The 19,095-nt window shown below is 49.6% G+C and overlaps 6 protein-coding genes across 6 annotated transcripts; 4 read left to right on the top strand and 2 right to left on the bottom strand.

The window, feature by feature from the left end:
* Nucleotides 1–4,097: 4,097 nt before the first annotated feature.
* On the top strand, nucleotides 4,098–4,466 carry VFPPC_18738 (hypothetical protein; the record flags this gene model as incomplete). Its single annotated transcript, XM_022430306.1, has 1 exon — nucleotides 4,098–4,466. One exon carries the CDS (start codon nucleotides 4,098–4,100, stop codon nucleotides 4,464–4,466), a length of 369 nt encoding a protein of 122 aa, XP_022285950.1.
* Nucleotides 4,467–7,876: 3,410 nt separating this feature from the next.
* On the top strand, nucleotides 7,877–9,233 carry VFPPC_01202 (NADP-dependent glycerol dehydrogenase; the record flags this gene model as incomplete). Its single annotated transcript, XM_018281070.1, has 5 exons — nucleotides 7,877–8,203; nucleotides 8,334–8,451; nucleotides 8,526–8,590; nucleotides 8,685–9,090; nucleotides 9,157–9,233. The coding sequence occupies 5 exons, from the start codon at nucleotides 7,877–7,879 to the stop codon at nucleotides 9,231–9,233; spliced, it is 993 nt and encodes a 330-aa protein (XP_018149587.1).
* Nucleotides 9,234–9,546: 313 nt separating this feature from the next.
* On the bottom strand, nucleotides 9,547–13,054 carry VFPPC_01201 (DNA repair protein rad5; the record flags this gene model as incomplete). Its single annotated transcript, XM_018281069.1, has 2 exons — nucleotides 9,547–9,625; nucleotides 9,681–13,054. 2 exons carry the CDS (start codon nucleotides 13,052–13,054, stop codon nucleotides 9,547–9,549), a joined length of 3,453 nt encoding a protein of 1,150 aa, XP_018149586.1.
* Nucleotides 13,055–13,533: 479 nt separating this feature from the next.
* Nucleotides 13,534–14,683, top strand: VFPPC_01200 (squalene/phytoene synthase; the record flags this gene model as incomplete). Its single annotated transcript, XM_018281068.1, has 2 exons — nucleotides 13,534–13,658; nucleotides 13,717–14,683. 2 exons carry the CDS (start codon nucleotides 13,534–13,536, stop codon nucleotides 14,681–14,683), a joined length of 1,092 nt encoding a protein of 363 aa, XP_018149585.1.
* A 649-nt stretch (nucleotides 14,684–15,332) lies between these two features.
* Nucleotides 15,333–15,801, top strand: VFPPC_13021 (phytoene synthetase/ ribosomal protein S6; the record flags this gene model as incomplete). Its single annotated transcript, XM_018290798.1, has 3 exons — nucleotides 15,333–15,356; nucleotides 15,417–15,448; nucleotides 15,501–15,801. The coding sequence occupies 3 exons, from the start codon at nucleotides 15,333–15,335 to the stop codon at nucleotides 15,799–15,801; spliced, it is 357 nt and encodes a 118-aa protein (XP_018149584.1).
* A 564-nt stretch (nucleotides 15,802–16,365) lies between these two features.
* Nucleotides 16,366–18,524, bottom strand: VFPPC_13020 (defective in cullin neddylation protein 1; the record flags this gene model as incomplete). Its single annotated transcript, XM_018290797.1, has 5 exons — nucleotides 16,366–16,804; nucleotides 16,890–17,067; nucleotides 17,122–17,201; nucleotides 18,168–18,211; nucleotides 18,438–18,524. The coding sequence occupies 5 exons, from the start codon at nucleotides 18,522–18,524 to the stop codon at nucleotides 16,366–16,368; spliced, it is 828 nt and encodes a 275-aa protein (XP_018149583.1).
* Between the last annotated feature and the right edge of the window lie 571 nt (nucleotides 18,525–19,095).

Raw genomic sequence — 19,095 nt, 5'->3', positions numbered from 1 at the left:
GGGACATGGCAGCCGCCGTACGAAACAAACAGAACGGCGGACACGACTCTAGGACAGCATACTGCAGGCGGGCTGTATCAGAAACGCTGGCATGGTCTTGGTAGGAGGTTCTACTCCACACAAAAGGAACATGGTGGCGTCTCGAAATAGCTCCTTTTGTCGCCAAGGGGCTGAGCGGTTTGAGGTGTAACAGGGGGCTGCCGGCTACGCGGACATCCTGTCACAGATGGGTTGCTGAAGGCCCAACAATGGACCAGTTGGAAAAGAGGCGAAGAGAAAAGAAAAGGAAACTTGTGTTACGGTCAATTTGCATCTGCGTTTGCGGGCCGGCACAACAAGAGATGAGTTGCGCGAAATGGGGTTGTAGATCTTGATTGTTGAGGTTGTGACAGCTCAATACACAACAAGCCTTCAGATGACTAGGAAAACGTGGTACAGGCATTTCCGATTTCTGTAACATGACGCGCAATCTGTTGTCAATTCATGATTCATCATGCCACTGTTGACTCAGGACGATGTGATCTGATGTCAACGTTGAAGCTCATGGCCAACCAACATCCAGTTCAATGGGACATGGATGGAACTCATCAGTTCATCCAACCATCCTCCGGCTGTTTTAGCGTCAACGCAAGACCAACCCACACGCGGAGCTGAGAATGCAACAACTACAGCTTGCCATTTTAAGAAATAGCTTATCTTGAATGGCGTTCTGATCTACCGTGCCGGTGTCAGATGGCGGATTCAATTCCTGTCCAATGGAACTGTCAGCGAGTGCAGCATCCAGAGACTGCCTCCAATTAGGAAAGGAAATTGCTTGCCAGTCAAGTGCGATATTACGAGTCTTGGCAGGGTGCTTGTGTTGTTTTGAGTTTATAACTGGGCTGGTCTCTGACATTATCTAAACCGTCAGTGTTAGACGTACTTGGGACATTAGAGACTGGAGCATATGTAGATGAGGCGATCTACAAACTTAATTCTTATTTGAAAGTCAGTTCCGGGCCACGTATTCCGACTTTGTAGACTTTATGCAGTCGTTTACGGCGTATTGCTGTAGACGGCGGTTGTAGATTGTGTTACTTCCGTGGAACTTGGCATGACAGTGACTTTTCAGCTAGCAACGAAGGTACGCATCTTCTAGACCAAAAGAAGTATGGGCACTCAGAGTCCTGTACATAGTTGGCTATGTGTTTACTTGATCACCATTCCAATCCAGCATTGGTTCAACATTACGCACCATGAGGAGCAGGACATGGGGCGTTTCTAGCAAACTTCCACCACAAGTGGTCCTATTCAACATCGCGCCATGGAAGCTAAGATCCTAGGCTCCTTGGCTTTCACAACCAGGGAGCGAGCAAACTCGAGTCTCGAAACATGGAGAAGTGGCTGATACACGGTGACAGGCCCCATGCAGCCACTGTAGGGGCAGCAAACATTGATAAATGACCAGGTAGGGTATTGTAGCTATTTTAATGAGTATGGAAATGAGATGTTCTTTGATTGAGACCAAGATAATGTGGTTCGGATGATGAGAGTTCAAGACGTAAAGATGCTGAACAACCGCATAGAAGTGGCATTCCGGTGCCTTTTTGGCACACATTTTACAGAGTGATTTAAAAACACATCCAAGTTTCATTTAGGAAGGCTGTTCTAATGGAAGCTTTGTGTTTGCCGCCCCATCTTGGATAGCCGGTACCGGCCGAGCTCACAAGTTCCATACAGATTTAAGGAACTAGAACACTGGTAGCTTGTGTATGCAGTAACTCGAGAGAAATAATCGAGTGGCCATGGCTGTTTTCTGCTCCAGTGGCTGAACTGAGGAGTGATATGCATGAAACCGCTGCTGAGGCTGTAAACTTCAATAAATGCAACTGGATGCAGAAGATGCAACAGATGCGATGGAAAATAGGATTCAGTGCGAGCTACAGAGTACAGTAGAATTATTCACCGGCCACTCGGATAGTCTCCCCATAGAGGACAGCGCTTGCTGGAAAATCCAAGGTGAACATCGAAATTATTGGGCTTTTTCCTGGGTGAAACTGTGTCGAACCACCGCTGACGTTGCCGCGTACGTTGCTTACGGTTGGAGATGCTGCTGCCGTACAACACGGTCATTGCCTCGCAGCATGCGTGTAGGGTTCAATCTTACTTGATGGAAATGACGTTATATGCTTGGTTGGGAAGGTGGTGTGAGCAGTGCAGCTGGGGTTGATGAACTGGTGTCTTGGTGATTTAGTTGTATTTGAGGGGATGAGATGGCACTTGGTGATTCAGAATAGGTTAGACTTTATTTCTGCTCGATACTTAAGTAGAATAAGACATGGTTAGACTCTCAAACGATGAAATATGACGATGGACATGATGGACGTCAAGAGGGACGAAATGATTGGCGTTGGAGTAGCAACTTTGCCCGTCGTAGAAAATCTCACGATACCACGGAGTACATTTGAATAATCGCCACTCGTCTTTACTATCTTCCACGGATAGATGCTCGCAATCCGAGTGCTCCAACCAATTCACGAGTTCACATTTGGGCATCACCAGTTCCACCATCAAAGCGCAGACGCAGTCACGCGCTACAATCGCAACCAGTCCTACCACCACCACGTACATTCACCAAGCAATTATATTCATCGTGGTCTGGACGATCAGTCTTGGTTGTGGATGTAGAAATAGTCTTTCATACCCAATTGACACCCAACATTGGCCATCATCGCCACTCCATTTCATCACCACCAACCTCACGATCCATCTCCATCTTCCTCCAAGAAGCTGCCCGATCCGCCCCTCCTCGTTTCCCGCGCTATCGGATTGCAATTCAATTCAATCCATTTCACCCTGGTCAAGCGCCTTTTTGTTGAGACCACGGTTCGGGGTTTCTTGGTGATGCGTTGTCATGCAGGACGTCCTGCAGCCTGCAGCTTGTGCTTGCCCATGCCTGAACTGTCGTTAGCGTTACATGAGGCCTTTTTTTCAATTTCAATTTCAATTTCATTTTTACTTTACAGTCTTCACTTCGTCTCCGAATGTCCGGGTGTGCATCCCCGGTTGGTGGGTGGGATTCCAGTGTCACGGTATGTTTCGTGCTTCCTTTTGGATTTTGTTTCTGTGTCTGTTCTGTTTCCTCTTGTCTCCATGGCAGTATTGTGGGATGCAATGCACGCAAGCAAGGGCGAAAAGCAATCATCAAATGTCTAGACTGCAGAACATATGACTGCATATGAGGACCAAACTGTGGACAAGACAATCAGACCTGTTTCCAATGGTCATGTGAACAAGACTCTTTTCTCTGTGTCGCCTGGAATCATGCATGCAATTGGGAACATTGAAAACATGGCGACGATTCCATCAGACGCCTTCTGCACTTGGCATCTGCATCTGGTCCAACGTTCACATTTCTTTCTTCATAATGCCCAACTTGCATCACTTTGCGTGCCCACATTGTAATGCTACTCATTGACTGAAAATCTTTCTCTTCCCAGCCACTCACAATTCGACAGTCACCATCGTGTGTACCTCAATCTGATACTGGGCAGTGGGCACCTCCTTGAACAGTTGGTGATGAGTTGCACTCACTCATCTCATGTACTTTGAGTGTACATACATACATACATACACACATACACACACACATACATCCATCATACACACATGCATGCAGACACTGTTCCACCGAGAGCACACTATCCATGTCCTCCCAAAACGAAACACAACAACATGACGCTCCTCATGCAAGTCGCATGCAAGCTCTAACGAGCAAAGGCCGCATTGGCTTTTCCGCTCCATCGACCAATGTGCATTGCATTTCCCATTTTCCCCATGGGAGCCAGAACCGAAGCCGAAGCCAGAACCTGAACCTGAACACTCTGGGGAACGTGCTTCCCCTTGCGCCCTTTAAAAGCATTGACTGCCCACCCGTCCCCTTCGAAAACGTGTCTTCTTGGTGATGCCTCGTAGAAGAAACATGTTTTTGTCCCTTGTGAGCCCAACGTGCCGCTTCTCCCTGCCATTATACCTGCTTGGCCCTCGCCACGGGTGACTCAACTCTAGTCGCAACCGTTTTCCTTTTCCCAATTCAGCACGCAGCTACAAAACGGTGGATGTATATCCCGTCTAGAGAATCTCAAGCGGCCGGCCAAGAGGCACAGAGGCATCCTGGCGGACTGGAACATATCCTGCCATGGATCACGGGATATGGCGGCGAGGTTCAACGGTCGGGCAGATTGCGTGCGAGGCAGTTCTCCAGTAACGCCGCGGACAATACCAACATACAGATCGGTATAGCGCTCGGCGTTATTCTGGGCGTGTTCTTGATTGGTCTCTGTGCCTTTCTTTACATGTATCGCTTTTCTATACGGTTTTCGCATGCGAGACATAGACGGCGCGGCAAGTCGTCTAGGAGTTCGTCGAAGAGTACGGAATCGGCACCGCCGCCGCCGCCTGCACCGGAGGGTGAACCTGCAAAGTAGAGGAGATTGGTCGTGAGTTGTTTAAATGTGAGGGAGTGAACTGGGACTATGAAATGGAGTTGGCTATGAGAGATTGGATTTTGTTGGGTCAAGGTTGCTTGGAAGGGTGGTTTCGTTTCTTGTATATGAAAGGCTTACATGTACTTTGCCAAAGTTTGATTCGTTCGACAGGACAGCAGTTGCGCTGGTGACTGGTTAGGTAGATCTGTATTATAGGATTGATGGCATGATGGCTGAGCGAGTCTGCAATCTGGATGAGTTTATGAAGTGACCGATTTATTGAGTACACGAACCGAGAATGGTATGATGTTTGTTTTCCCTTTATCAAGGAAGGATGCGAGTCGTGCCGTCAACCTTTATTAACATAGCCTTTGCTTCCGTCACTTCAACATTCATCCCTGTAACTGTGATGCCTTGGTTACCCTCTCCGTTAAGCCATCCCCCCCCAACAGATGTTCCATGAATCCCTCACCCTCGCTCTATATATCCCCACCATGTACACAGTGTTCATTGACTTCTCTCTCAAAACCCAGATCAATGTTACTTGAATCCGCATACCCTCTGACCCTAGTGCTGCAATCGTACCGCTGGCGGGCGGATTATGTCACCCGTATTTGGGTCCAGTGTGTCCAACGGCATCCCAGTAGAACCGGGACTATGACTGTGTCGTCGGCGGTGACGGCGAAACTCCCCTGTTGACCGTGAAGACAATCTTCTTCTGTTGCGCTGTCGTCGACCGTGGCGACTCTGAGACACGTAGTAAGCACACGCTCCCAGAGATATCGCGATGACAATGCTTACTAGGGCGATGATTGCGACGATGCCGCCGGCCATTTCGTCACGTCTGTGGAGTTGCTTCATCGTTGTTGGGGGCAGTCGAGTTGAATCCTGGTAAGATATATGTGACGGGAAAGGAGCCATGTGAGACAATTTGATGTTTTTGGTAAAGTTTGTCTATTTGTCGTTGACGATAAAGATAAGATTCTTTTCTTGTATCGTGAGATGCTCTTTTGGTTGGAAAACTATCAGCTCCGAGATGCTCATGTTGAGCTACTTATATGCACGACATGCTCACTTATTCTGGGCGTCTGGCACCTGGGAACAGAAGTGAATTGAGAAGACTTGGGCACCAACAAATAAGCCAGAGTGAAGATTTCTCCGAATACATGCTTTCAACGGTACCGGTCAAGAGGAAACCGGGCTTCGCCGTCGGCCAAAGAGTCATATGAGAGTGAAAGCAATGTTGTTTGCCGACAGCAAACCGCCAACTGAAAGAGTGAACATGCCCAGTCTGCATATTCCATACCGACGATCTGGTCAATATGCCTTGCTTCTACATGAGAATTCGAACTGACTTCGTCTCCAGAACCAGAACGATGATGCTGGGGACCACTTTCGTAATACAAGACTTTGTTTGTTCAAACACAGGGGAATATTCACCTCTATAAGATCCCAGATCGCCCCATCTCAGACCGCACCAGCCTTAAAAAGCCGTCCCGGGCAGATTTCGTAAATTCAATTTGATAGGCCGAATATACGAGTGCAAACTTTATCCCAGTCACGACACCTATTCCTGGTAATCAGCCTCAACATTGTCTACGGTCAAGACTCAAGACCGCTTTCACCTTGTAAGTCAGCATGTAGCACGACAGGGCGGCCACATGGGCAGTTGTGGGTGACAAACGGCCATTCGTCCCGCCCATTTAAGATGCTGACATTGACATTGGCCGACAACCAACATGCATCAGCCCCCAACCCACCAGCCTAGGTACGCGATCTTGCACCAGTTACTCCCACCATCAGGCGGCTGAGGCGCCGGAATGGAACCCTGATGGAACCCAGACCATGCTGACCCAGTTTGTGCATATTGGAGGTTTGTAAGCCGGCAGACACTCACCCTAACGGAGCGAGGCAAACATGAAGACTTGCACACGCAGGCTTGCAGTTTGAGGCTAATATTTTGGCCGACGGATGAATTCAATATCCACATCCTGCCGTTGTAGATGGTCAATATGGTATGTTGGGCCTGTCACTGAAATCATAGCATCCACATATCAGCCGCAAGCTCAGATTGCAGACCGTATTTGCTACCACCATTGTGCGATGGGCTCAGCACCTCCGGTGAGTGTGCTTGTCGATTGACGATTGTCCCCTGTAGAACACACGGCCTCGCTGTGAGGCATTCTTTAACGAAGCAAACGGCAGCTGGGAATGGCATTGATTGGTGCTGGTGCTGGTAGTCCTCCTGAGCTCCTTCAATCAACGGCAGTCCGTGACATGCACCAAATGTACCAAGGGGATACTGCCCCCAGATATGGAAAAGCGACCGAAGCGGATGGAAGCGAGTGTTGAACAAACTTCGCATCGAGACGCAAGGGCTAGAGGATTGGCGACACTGGTTGGCTACGCCCCTTCCTGGAACCCCCACGTCGTCGCTGTGGCGCCTGTGGATGAGGCGAAAAGATGCTTGCGCTTGCGGTCGACGTCATGTTCAAACTGCTGAGAATTTGACACGTTGTTGTGTCTTGCGGAACGAATCTAATGTTAGTTCAATGCCAGGAAAGATGTATTCCATGATAGCTGTAGTGGCGTCGTGGAGAGGCGCGAGTGTTGGATTTGGCAGTAGGACGTCATTTTCTCTTTCAAGTCCGGCGGTTGCACCTTCCTCGTGTGCTTGCTCGTTGCCAGGTACCCCTTGTGCCCCTCCATGCCCCTCCAAGATGTCAGGAAGAACGAGTCGTCATTCACTGCACTTCTGCGTTGATCGCTCCTCCCCGTTTCATCAGCGGGGCAATGTCCGCCCCTCCTTCCTCCCACCATTTGGCCGGACCACAGCCGTCCACACCACCAACTCGCGATACCCTTGACTTGCTGGTCCACCATGATGGCGGGTGCCGTGATATTTTGTCCCCTTGAATAAGTTCTTCCTATCCATGAGAACCACTTTGGGGATGGGTCTGTCTATGCGATTATCAATACTTTGGTTCAACTCTCACACATATCATGGAATGAGTCACTTGCCGAAGTGTAAGACGCCTTCATCTTCATATTTATCTCCAGAATCGACGGCGACAAAACATCAAAACCACCCGCGGTTAACGTTATTTCCGATTCCACATTAATAATTCACCATGACACCTGCATTTTGCGCTTTGGATCCACGACCCAGAATAAAAGATGGCGTTTCTACGGCGATACAATGGCGTCTGCCCGGCATTTTCAACGAAACCAGTCTAGCACGTCAACAAGTAGTGTCCTGAATCGATCTTCGTACCCACTCGAGCTCTGGTTCCCCCTCCATTTAAATGATTCGACTTCCACGACTCAATTGCGTCAATCGCACCAAAACTTTCTCTTCATACATTCGAAAACCTCCAATTGCCTCAATTCACCACAGATACATCAGCACAATGTCTTTCGGAAAGACCGTCACCCTCAACTCTGGCCACGCTATCCCTCGGGTTGGATATGGCACCTGGCAAGCTGCTCCTGGCGAGGTTGGCAATGGTGTTTATGAGGCTCTCAAGACCGGCTACCGCCACCTTGATCTGGCCAAGATTTATGGCAACCAGAAGGAGGTTGGCGAGGGCATTAAGCGTGCCTACGCTGACATTCCCGGCCTCAAGCGTGAAGACATCTTCATTACCTCCAAGCTGTGGAACAACAAACACGACCCTGCAGATGTTGAGAAGGCGCTCGACGACACCCTGGCTGAGCTGCAGCTGGAATACCTCGATGTGAGTACTTTCCCGCTTCCAATGACATTTGCTCAATTTGGGAGCAAATTGGCTGTCGAGAAAAAAAGAATTGGCTGTTTAGAATCGACGACCGATGCGAGTCCCAACACCTGCTAACATGCCACTGTAGCTCTACCTCATCCACTGGCCTGTTGCTTTCAAATCCGGCGACGACAAGTTCCCCAAGGTTGCCAGCGGCACTGAGGTCGATATCAGCCGCAGCGTCACCATTTCACAGACCTGGAAGGGTAAGAGATCAAATAGCGCCGTGCTACTCATTTACATTAGAAATATGGTGCTAACGTATTTTGTGTTAATACAGCCATGACCGAGCTTCCCAAGTCCAAGACCCGCTCTGTCGGAGTTTCCAATTTCAGCATCGAGCATGTAAGTCGATTTTCCTGGCTCAATCAGTACTTGAAATCTGCTGTTATTGGCCACAGACGACGGAACAAGTCACTAACAACTGTCGCGCGTCCAGCTTGAGGGAGTCATTGCTGCCACCGGCGTTGTCCCTGCTGTCAACCAGATCGAGCGTCACCCTCGTATCCCCAACCTTCCTCTGATCGAATATTGCGCCAAGAAGAACATCATTATCACTGCGTACTCCGCTTTCGGTAACAACAGCTGGAACGTCCCTCTGCTCGTCAATACCCCCGAGGTCAAGGCTATTGCCGACCGTCTCGGTGCCGCCCAAGGAAAGACCGTTACTGCTGCCCAGGTCATTGTTGCCTGGTCCGTCCTCGGCAACCACACCGTCATTCCCAAGTCTGTTACTCCATCTCGCATTCGTGAGAACTTCCAGGAGGTTGAGCTTGATGACCAGGCCATCCAGGACCTTAAGAAGCTCGGCGAGACCCCTCAGCGATTCAACATTCCCACCACTTGTAAGTGTTTAGGCGCTAATTGCGTCCTTGTCAAACTTGTCAGAGTTATCACTAACCACCCCGCAGATAACCCCAAGTGGAACATCAACATCTTCAATGATGACAAGGAGAAGGATGCCGCTCTGCAGGTCCTTATCAAGTAAACGAATAATGGATTTAGTGAAGATATATAATACCCAAAAGGAGAGACTTGTCACCTAGATATAGAGCGATATGAATTGGATAACTTTCCTCGCTACCCAGTCCATAACATGTGTCTCCTTGACCTTCACGCGCTCAATTAAAGATTCCAGCGATTCATGATTCTAAAGTTACACAAGATCCACCTCTAGTAACACATGCATAGTAGTACCTCCATGCGACCACCCAACCGATATGAGCCGTTCCATGCAAAACGCCGCCCAATACTTGGTATAAATACATGTACAATGCCATGCAAGTCTAAACATCGCTGCCTCAGCTAAGCAGCTCCTTTATGTCCTCAATGCGCTGCAGTTTCTTTTCCTCATCACTCATCATACCCAAAGACGTAGCACTACACCAAGTCAGCAGCTGTAACAGGAGAGTTTTAGTTGCAAACGGGGACTGACATGAACTTCTTCCTGTCCTGTACGCGCAACATGCGCTCTTCCACACTCTCCTTCACAATAAACCGCTTAATCACCACTTCATCTTCTTGTCCGAGTCTGTGCACACGATCAATAGCTTGTGCTTCTACAGCAAAACTCCACCATGGATCCATCATGAAGACTCGCCCTGCGCTGGTGAGATTTAGTCCCACTCCACCGGCTCGCAGACTGATGAGAAGAATCATAAAACCTTTCCTTTCGGTGAACTCTTCTAGCACTGCAGCTCGTGCTTTTTGCGCCATGGAGCCATCGAGACGTAGAAACTTGATGTTGTTACGTGTCAAGGCGGGTTCGATTAGGGACAAAAACGACGTGAATTGGGAGAACACCACGGATTTCATGTGTGGGCGCTCTTTTCGTAGGGCTCGTAATTCAGTTATGAGTGCTGCCACTTTTGCGGACGACTGGTTCACGCCTAGGCGTTGCAGACTGATCCTGGGCTTGGACTGTATGTCGATTTCGTCATCGTGTCGCACAACCTCGAACAAGTCTCTTTGGCTGAGAGGTTCACGACAGTTGAAACATCGTGGAACAACGCCGCGATCACTTTCGTGCTTCATGAAATCCAGCAGACACTTTTTGCATGCAGAGTGCCAGCAACCAGTGACAGTCTGGTCGTTCATTGGCTCGTCAAAACAGAGGGGGCATTCCTTCTCTGATTCATTGCGGATTTCTTCAAGGGCATTGGCGCCGTATGTGAAATTGTCTTTGGCTGCCTCGTCAGTCGTCGCAGTAAAGTGTGCCACCAGAGTCTCCAAATCCATATCATCCGCCAAGCCAGATGCTGCATCTGCCGCAGCACCAGCTTCTACTTCGTCTGCCACAATGTCTCGATTTCGGACTAGGATGGGGTGGCAGCATGATTGTCGCAGTCGCAAAATCTGTGCAAAAATTGTGGTGAAGGCCTTCATCACGGTTCCCGCCTCAACATTCTTGGAAAATGTTCGTTTCGCCTTGTTGAAAATGTAGTCATAAACATCTCGTTCGGGTTTAGACAGCTCCACGTCAACAATATCAACCTGCTTTGGAGGCAGAGGCACAAGGGGTTGGCCGTCAGGAGTCTTCATGTCCTTTGTCCTGCGCATAACCAGTGGCTCGAGTACCGTCTGGACGACATCTAATGCCCGCATGAAATCACCAGATTCGAACGGTACCGTGATGAATGTTTTCCAGAAAGAAAAATTGTTCCACGGTTCCACACCAAGGAACCGCACCAAGCTGAACAAGTCCTCTAGCTTGTTGACAATGGGAGTTCCAGTGAGCACCCATCTGTGATCGGCAGAGACCTCATAGCAAGCTCGTGCCGTTTTGGAGGATCTATTTTTGATATGATGCGCTTCGTCGAGAATGACTCGAAAGAAATTCAATGAGAACAAGCCATTGTGGAAGGACTTGTCACCATTTTTCGCTGCGATTGTACTGAACTCGGACAACACGACACCATAGCTAGTGATAACAAGATCCGGCGCTTGAGAAATATTTGAGCTGCCACACATTGCTTGCAGATTGTTCGTTTTCTCATTGCCATAATAAAGCTCAATTTTCATGGTACCTTCCTTGGACGCCTTTTCTGCTTCGCTCTTCCATTGTGCGAGAAGTGACATCGGCGCTACCACTAGTGTTGTGCGCGGTGCAGGAATGACACTGGCTGAGTTGGCACCTAGTCGAGCCAGCTGATTAACGCTCGATATACCTCCGTTAGAGAGTCGAGCTTCTACAGCAGCTTCTGATCGGTGCGAGTGGATTAGGCTGAGCATTTGGATAGTCTTTCCCAGCCCCATCTCATCAGCAAGTATTCCACCAAGACAATGTTGTTCCTGCACAGGAAAGTCTAGAGAGAGGTCGCCTGAGTATGGGTTGACGTAGAATTTGGACACCCCGTGGACTTCAGGCAAGTCTTTATCGTCAACATCTCTTGTGGGCCATTCATACTCTTCCCAGAGCGGATGCATGGAAGGTTCTCGATTACTCCTCTCGTCCTTTTCTTTCGCCATCAACCAGTGTAGAGACTGTTTTTGATAAGGCCGCAGAGTCATGGCGAAGGTGTCGGCAGGCTCGGCTTCTGGCGTGTTGAAGTCAAAGCATTGCGCCTTCTTATACAGGGCATCCAGCTGATCTTGCTCAAGCTCCTCTCCTTCCTCCGTATCGGACGAATTGGCCGCTGATTCTGGTTCTTTGCCTTGCACAGCTGCCTTCTTGGCTTCCCGTTGTTTTTCTTCGTCCATTTCAGCGGCCTGAAGCAGACCCTTCCTGCCATCCTTGGCCGCTGCATTTGTTCGGGTCGGCTGCAGATTGATCTCCTGGAAGAGTCTTACTAATGCAACCTGACGGAGCCGTAGTGCTTTCTCATCCGTAGTCTCGCTCTGCTCGAAAAAGTTGCTGGGTCGGTCATCGGCAAGCTTAAAGCTGCGGTTATCGAAGGCCGAGTTTAGCAGTGAGCACCTCAGCTGCAAGAACACGGTATCATTGGTTCGCAGTCTCTCAGGTGAGTATACACAGTTTCCCTCGAAATGGCACACATTTTGATCCATCAATGTTGACACCCAATTCGCCGTGTCTTTAGCCAACCGGCCGATTTCCATTCCGGACTGATTAGTGAAACGAACAATCACATCGACTCTTCTTGAAGCCGCTGTATTGGGCCTAGGAGACGGTGAACTGACAACACCCAGTTTATTTTTTATCTTGGGCGGCTGTGGTGGTTGGATTTTCTGGCGCTCGATCTTGATAACATCACCATGCTTGAGAATATTGGTTCCACTTCGAGTAGTCCAGCCTTCTACACCAAAAGCACCTATGTACCGTTTTCGTGGCATGGTTCCTCGGGAGGGAGATACAGTTGCTGGTGTAGATTCTTGGTTCGGTTCTGCGTTGGTGGTTCGGGAAGTGGCTGACCGTTGGGCCAGCGATCCGAATGGCTGTTTAGTTTGGAATTTTTTGTACGTGCCATCGAAATACATATTAACAGCTCTTTCAAGGTTGTCGCCACAAATATCTCGAATGATATTGAGTACTTCGTTGCTGACTTTGTCGCCAATGAAGGCTTCGAACATGTCTTTGTCGAAGCTCATGGGTGTATCGGCATCTTGCACAGGCGTCGGCTGAGACGACTCAGACTTGACATTTGGTGTGCCATTTTCGGAAAGTTCAGCAAGAACGATTCGTGAATCGTGTTCCGTCTTAACTTGGTCGGGGTCTCTGAAGATTTCCTTGGCTGGTGTTGGCGAAGAGCTCTGTTTGGGACTCTGGTGAATCGGGTCAGAGGATTCTTCACCCGTGTCCCTGAAAAACCTCCTTTTCTTTGGCGGAGGCTCTTGCGACGCTCCAAACTCCATGGTCCAGAGCACTCATTGGCAATGCGCAAGTGTCGATAGGCACGCCTCTGGTTGTGTATGCCAGGCAGCACGAGTAGTCAACTTGAAGCTCTTGAGGCGGGATGAATCAATTAGTGGGGAGACGCGCCAGACGTTCACTCTGACAGCAGGCGCGACGAAGCGTGTTAGCGGTCATGTGATCGCGTCTTAGTGGCTTCCAGCACCCATGCTGGCAGCATGCTTAAGGTCAACTGGTTCAATGTTGAGCACAGACTCCATGTCCCTCCACATGAGGTCCAGCTACGTCACCCCACTGTAATTTTTTTGGGACTGGAAGCTCGATTACATCGACAAAATAGTTTTACTCCATCCAATGGACCCAATTGATGGCTAATGCAATACCCATTATTGGTCTATGCGATTGTCTTCCGTGAGATAATTTTACCTCATCCTCAGCACAAGCCAGGCTATCGGCGACCGTCCTTTTCCAGCTACCCTTGATGCGCCGTCCCCAAGTCATCTGCAATGGCCTGCGAAGGCTTGCATACGCGAAACCAAACTGTCGTGGATATGTGACCGATGCCGATGTGGAATCAGCAAGAGGATACTGCTTGAGGCAGCTCCAGTGGGTGTCACCTCTTGTCGTTGTCGCTTGAGAGTCTTCTGCTAACGTTTCTCCCTAGGACAAGTGATTATGATGCGCATCTAATACGACGATTCGTACCGTCCCCAGTTCAAGACACCTACGCTGCTCTCAGGGCACTCAACCTGGAGCTGGTTCGTCTCCCTGAAATTGTATCGAACCCAGCTATCGGTGCTCTGCGCATCAAGTTCTGGCAAGAATCCATCGACAAGACCTTTGCCGGAAATCCACCACGGGAACCAATTTGCATCTTACTACACCAAGCTCTCATGGGGTTGGAAGCTCGAGCAGGCAACGCGACGAAGAAGTCTATAAAATTCTGGGTATCGCGACTGGTCAAGACGAGAGAAAAGTACATGGATGGCCGCCCGTATACCAACCTCGCAGCACTGGAGGATTATGCTGAAAATACATACTCAACCATGATGTATGCAACGTTGGCGTCCATGCCACTGCGGTCAATGCACATCGATCACCTAGCGAGCCACATTGGCAAAGCCTGCGGCATCATTGCTGTCCTGCGAGGCATTCCCGTCTTAGCTGCACCAGGACAACCTGTCAAAACTCCTTCCGGCATGGACGCACCAGTAACCCGAGAGCCATCGCTACTGCTTCCGCTCGACATCATGGCTGAAGAGGGTGTGAAAGAGGAAGAAGTGTTTCGACAAGGGCCAAACGCACCGGGTCTGCAGGATGCTGTTTTTAAGGTGGCAACCCGAGCAAACGATCATGTAATAACGGCTCAGGAGATGCTGAAGCGACTAAAGGCTGGTGAAGACCCCGGTCATGAATTTGAACATGAGGGAGAAGCCGAGCATGTATATCTGGAGGAGAGCGATACAGCCAAGGAGATTCGACAGAGTTTTGGAGTGCTGCTGGAAGCCATACCAGCAAGTCATTACTTGGAGAATTTGGAAAAGGCGAATTTTGACCCATTTGCCGTCAAAACGGGGGGCTGGCGATTACCTTGGAGGATATGGCAGTCATTGTCAAAGCAAACGATCTAATGTAAATGCAGTGTAATACTTGTAAAACAGTGTACTATATGAGGTAGATGGTAGATGTGTACGAGATTCTTTCGGTTTCTATGAGGTTGTTGAGAGTGCAATCCTAAGGGTGGTGAAATATTGCCAGCCATATCAGCGACAAGCTTGTCTTTTTGAAGCAGAAATGGCCTTGTTGGCTGTGTAGTAGACAGTCGTAAATCTGAGCCGAATACACTCGCAGTTTAGATACGATGTAATCAGGCACCATATCGCACCAGAACTAGATCTGCCACGGTGTGCAAAGATGCCTCAGTAGGTGCGACAAGTACAGGCCAAAATTCAGAACAAAGCCAGACGAAGATGGAAATATTTAAAACTACCTAGGTAGTTCACACTATATACATACAAATTCCACTCATATTTCTCATTTACCTTTTGTATTCTACTCATAAAAGGGCCTCCACCACCTAGCCACAATTCCCGCCATTAAGACCAAGTAGCAAGCTCAAGCTCTCGCCCACAACATTGGCGCGCCACCACACCACTCAGTTCCCACCGGCAAATCATCGGTTCTACACCCCTGCACCAAATTTCGAGATGCAACCCCCAGCATCAACCTCCAATCCATCACCACCACACTCCTCGACAAAGCATAGGCGCAGCCGTCAATATGCTCTACGAGTTAATTGCTATTGTGCGCTCTCCCAATCCCCCTTCAACCCAACCATTCAGCTTAACTAACAAAAACCCACAGGTCCGACCCGGCAACCTCGGCGAAGTAAGAGAGTACGACCATCCCACTCCCCCATCCCCCCAAACCAAACTAACAAACCCGCAGAATCGCCCAAACCGTCGGTTCTCTCGTCCTCCGAAATGGCGGCGTCGTCCGCGGCCTCTCAAACTGGGGCGTATTCTCCCTCCCAAAGCCCATATCAGTGCACCAGATGAAGCACACACACGGCCACTACTTCGTCATGCGGTACGACTCGTCGACCAAGGTTCACCAGGATGTGCGAACGACGCTGCGGCTGGAGCCGCGCATGATTCGCTCGGCGCACGTGAAGCTCGGGGATGGCAAGTTGAGCACGTTGTCGGGATTCGGGGAGCCTAAGTGGAGGACGCAAGGGAGTGAGGCGTAAGGAGCTGCATTCACGATGGGGGACAGGTGAGAAGGGAGGGGGGACGAAATTTGCGTGGCATTTTTGATGCTGGAGCGTGTACGATATATTGAACTTGGGATCATGGGGACCGAATATGGTTGACCCCGGTTACGACGGGGACAACTACGGCGATGTGAAACTAGAGCATTACAGGACAACTTTGTACATTGGGCATTAGTTTTAGGGCATTGTTTCAGGCCATGTTGGAGATTGCCCATCTCCAGATGAAAGTTTATAGAAGAAACACATGAATGCCATTTTATCATGTCATAATAGGACATGGAGCGCTGTCGTATATTTTTTTTTTTTTTTTTTGGGGTTCTTATTCATGATTTGTTTGTTGCATGTCTATCATAAGTCATTTCAGTAGCGCAAGCCTCTGCGCTAGACTAAAACGACGCGTTCTAGTTATAATGTAAAAGTGAGGTCTCCTTTCCCGAAGAGTCCAAATAGCTGTGCTGTGCCGGTTTTTCTTGACGGCAGTAATAATGCTGCTCTGGCTTGAGCCAAGAGTCTTTGAGGAGACTGCGTTCTAGTCCGTCACTATGCGGCATCGACGTCCATGGTCTCCGACTTCCCAATACCCTTCTTGAGACACCATTCGACAAAATCATCGATTACACTTGGCCATGCGCCATCCTCGCTCCAGAACGATAAGCTGTCGTCCGCCAGGGTCTTGACGGCAAACTCCAACACCATGTTCCACATGTCCTTGTTGACGGATCGAGTCCATTTCTCATTAAGAAACGTCTTCCACAGGTCCAACCAGTCATGGTTTTCCGTCTTCCAGGCCATACCAGGAGGCGAAAATAGCATGCCCCAATAAATGAGAGCATTCTCCAAACTAAGGGATTTTTGATCTCCCTCGCGGCCAGCCACGAAGGTATAGCGGTATACCTTTTTGAAGACTGCGGGATTCTTTGATAAAGTAGAAAGAAGGCGCTGAACATAGCGAGAGTGCTCCTGATGTGTCGTGCCCGCACTAATGGTTACAAGTCAGTTACGTTTTGTCTCTCCGGTGAGCCCAAATACAACTTGATGAAGGAAATGAATAGCACGGTGCATACTTTGCTTTCTTCCATCCCTCGACGTATCCCTGACGTGTAATTTCTCCCACGCTGGGTGCTTGAACTATTTCCAAAACGACAAATAATTCTGCGTTCTCTAGACTGACGTTCAATTTGCTGCCCAAATAATCCATGGTAGATTCGAGCTCCATCTTGTCCTTTTCATCGTTCTTGTCATCTGGAAAATTGGGTAAGCCTATAGTGAGCCTTCAAATACGAATGTATAGAGTACCTCGTAATGTGTCGAAAAGAGCATCGAGCTTAGACTCGACCGGTGATGGGCCCTTCACCTCATTTCCGGAAGAATAAAATCTAATAGTGACAAACACACTGTTAGCCTCCGAGTTCTAACAGCCCTGTGCGAATTCTGGACTGAAAAGAGTGACCACTTGGCCAATGTATGCATTTTGTTGCTCTCTCTTGATTCTTGACAATTTGCGGGCGGAACAGATAGCTAAGACGGGATGTCGGAAGTCCCCTGTACCGTGAAGCTTTCCCCTTCCCTGGGAGAGGTTTTGTGCTGCCATGATCATCTGTGTCTTGCGCTGGCTTGGAAGAAGTCCAAAATGGGACGGCCCTGGATGGAAAACGACGTTTAACATCTTTCCAGCCCATCATTCCAGCCAAGGGGAGAAATGAGGTCGACCAAGGAAGTAATGGAGACCTAGATTTCAAGTCCCCAGATACACGACGGTCGAATAGGCCGAGACGGCATGGGAAGACGGGCCGGGAAGACGGAGTGTTCGGCTGACAATAAACTGGCTGGGCTTGAGATATTGGGCAACAGTCTGCATAGGGTCCTTGTAATACTGCGCCGGAGATAATTATAGGCCAAAATAGAGGCGCCAATGGCGAAAATGGAGACTGCAGATGGGATGCAAGATGGGGGATCAAGATGGCAAGCCGGAATAACTGGATGATGGCCTTTTGGACATTTTGTTTCAAAGCCATCGGCGTCACTCGGCCGTACTATGTCGTGTGTCGGCAGTGACGGGCTGCGTCAGTTAGTGGGACCCCACCGATAATCCACCTGGATGGAGAGGTCCATGCCAAATTGACGCGGAGCACGCAGAGACGGATCATCGCACGGAATGGTCCGAGGAGGCCATATCGAACCGGCCGAGAGGGAGATTCAATAGCACAGAGGTGAAAAGGGGTGAGACTCAGTCGCAGACGAGGTGAGATGAGATGAGGGGTTGACTGGGGGAGCTTGGGGTAGCTTGGGAGGGAGAGAGCGCTCGCGAGTTGGAAGCTTGAAAGGAGATGGTGTGGACTCACGCATCAACGGCCTCATTGATCTTGTAGCCAGTCGATTTCAAATACTGCACCACAAGTTACATTAGCTTGAGCTTGATCAAAAGTCTTGGTCTTGGCCATTTGTCTTGTCTGCCTTGTTTTCGACGATGAACCGGCGGGAAAATGAAGCAGACGCAGGCGCAATCAGGCGAATCCCAGTAATACAACCTCCAAACGCATCTTGCAATCGGGCCGGGGGAGGGGCAGATGAGCTTGAACCTGAGCCCGTGTTGCTCACAAACATACACATACCTTGGTAGCTTGCCGCTCTGTAGCGCCAGTTAGATTCACAAACTGGGCAGTCAGGACTTTTTGCTGTGCCGACGACGGGGGCGGCATCTCGCTAGATGTTTAGGACGAAGCGTAGCACAGCGTGGATGGATGTATGCACGGGTGAACAGGCTGAACAAGGCGGAGAGCAACCGCGAGGAGCAATAGAACAGCAACAGCGACAACGACAGCAATAAGCAGGCCGGTAGATGTCTGCGTGTGAATCAAGACCGGCGTGGCCTGCTGGGCGTGGATGGTCAAGATGGGAGATTTGTCTGTCTGCCCGTCCGTCTCTCTGGTAGCCTCGCGTGAGCCTGACAGGCGATCTGCTCTGTTTGGTGGCAAGCTTTGAGACTTCCGGACCGAGTTTGGGCAGGCACAGCGGACCAGACGCCTCACTTCCGGATAATGCGAACAGAAGCTCTGTTGCTATTTTGATCGTTAGATGCCACTCAGACGGCGCAGGGAGCAGCAGATCGTGTCGAGACTCGCGGAAATATTAGTCGGAAGAGAAGAGGAGGATTGGTGGGGGATTTTGAGAGCTCAGTCTGCGGCGAGGCTGCGAGCAAAGCGATGGTGGGGGTGTTTAATGTCTGATCTGGTCTGGTTGCAAGGTTGCCACTATGACCATGGATGGGCC

This window comes from Pochonia chlamydosporia, chromosome 1 (assembly GCF_001653235.2).
Source record: "Pochonia chlamydosporia 170 chromosome 1, whole genome shotgun sequence".
Taxonomy (NCBI): Eukaryota; Fungi; Ascomycota; class Sordariomycetes; order Hypocreales; family Clavicipitaceae; genus Pochonia; species Pochonia chlamydosporia.
The sequence above is the reverse complement of the archived record's forward strand: the minus strand, read 5'-3'. Positions and strand labels throughout refer to the sequence as shown.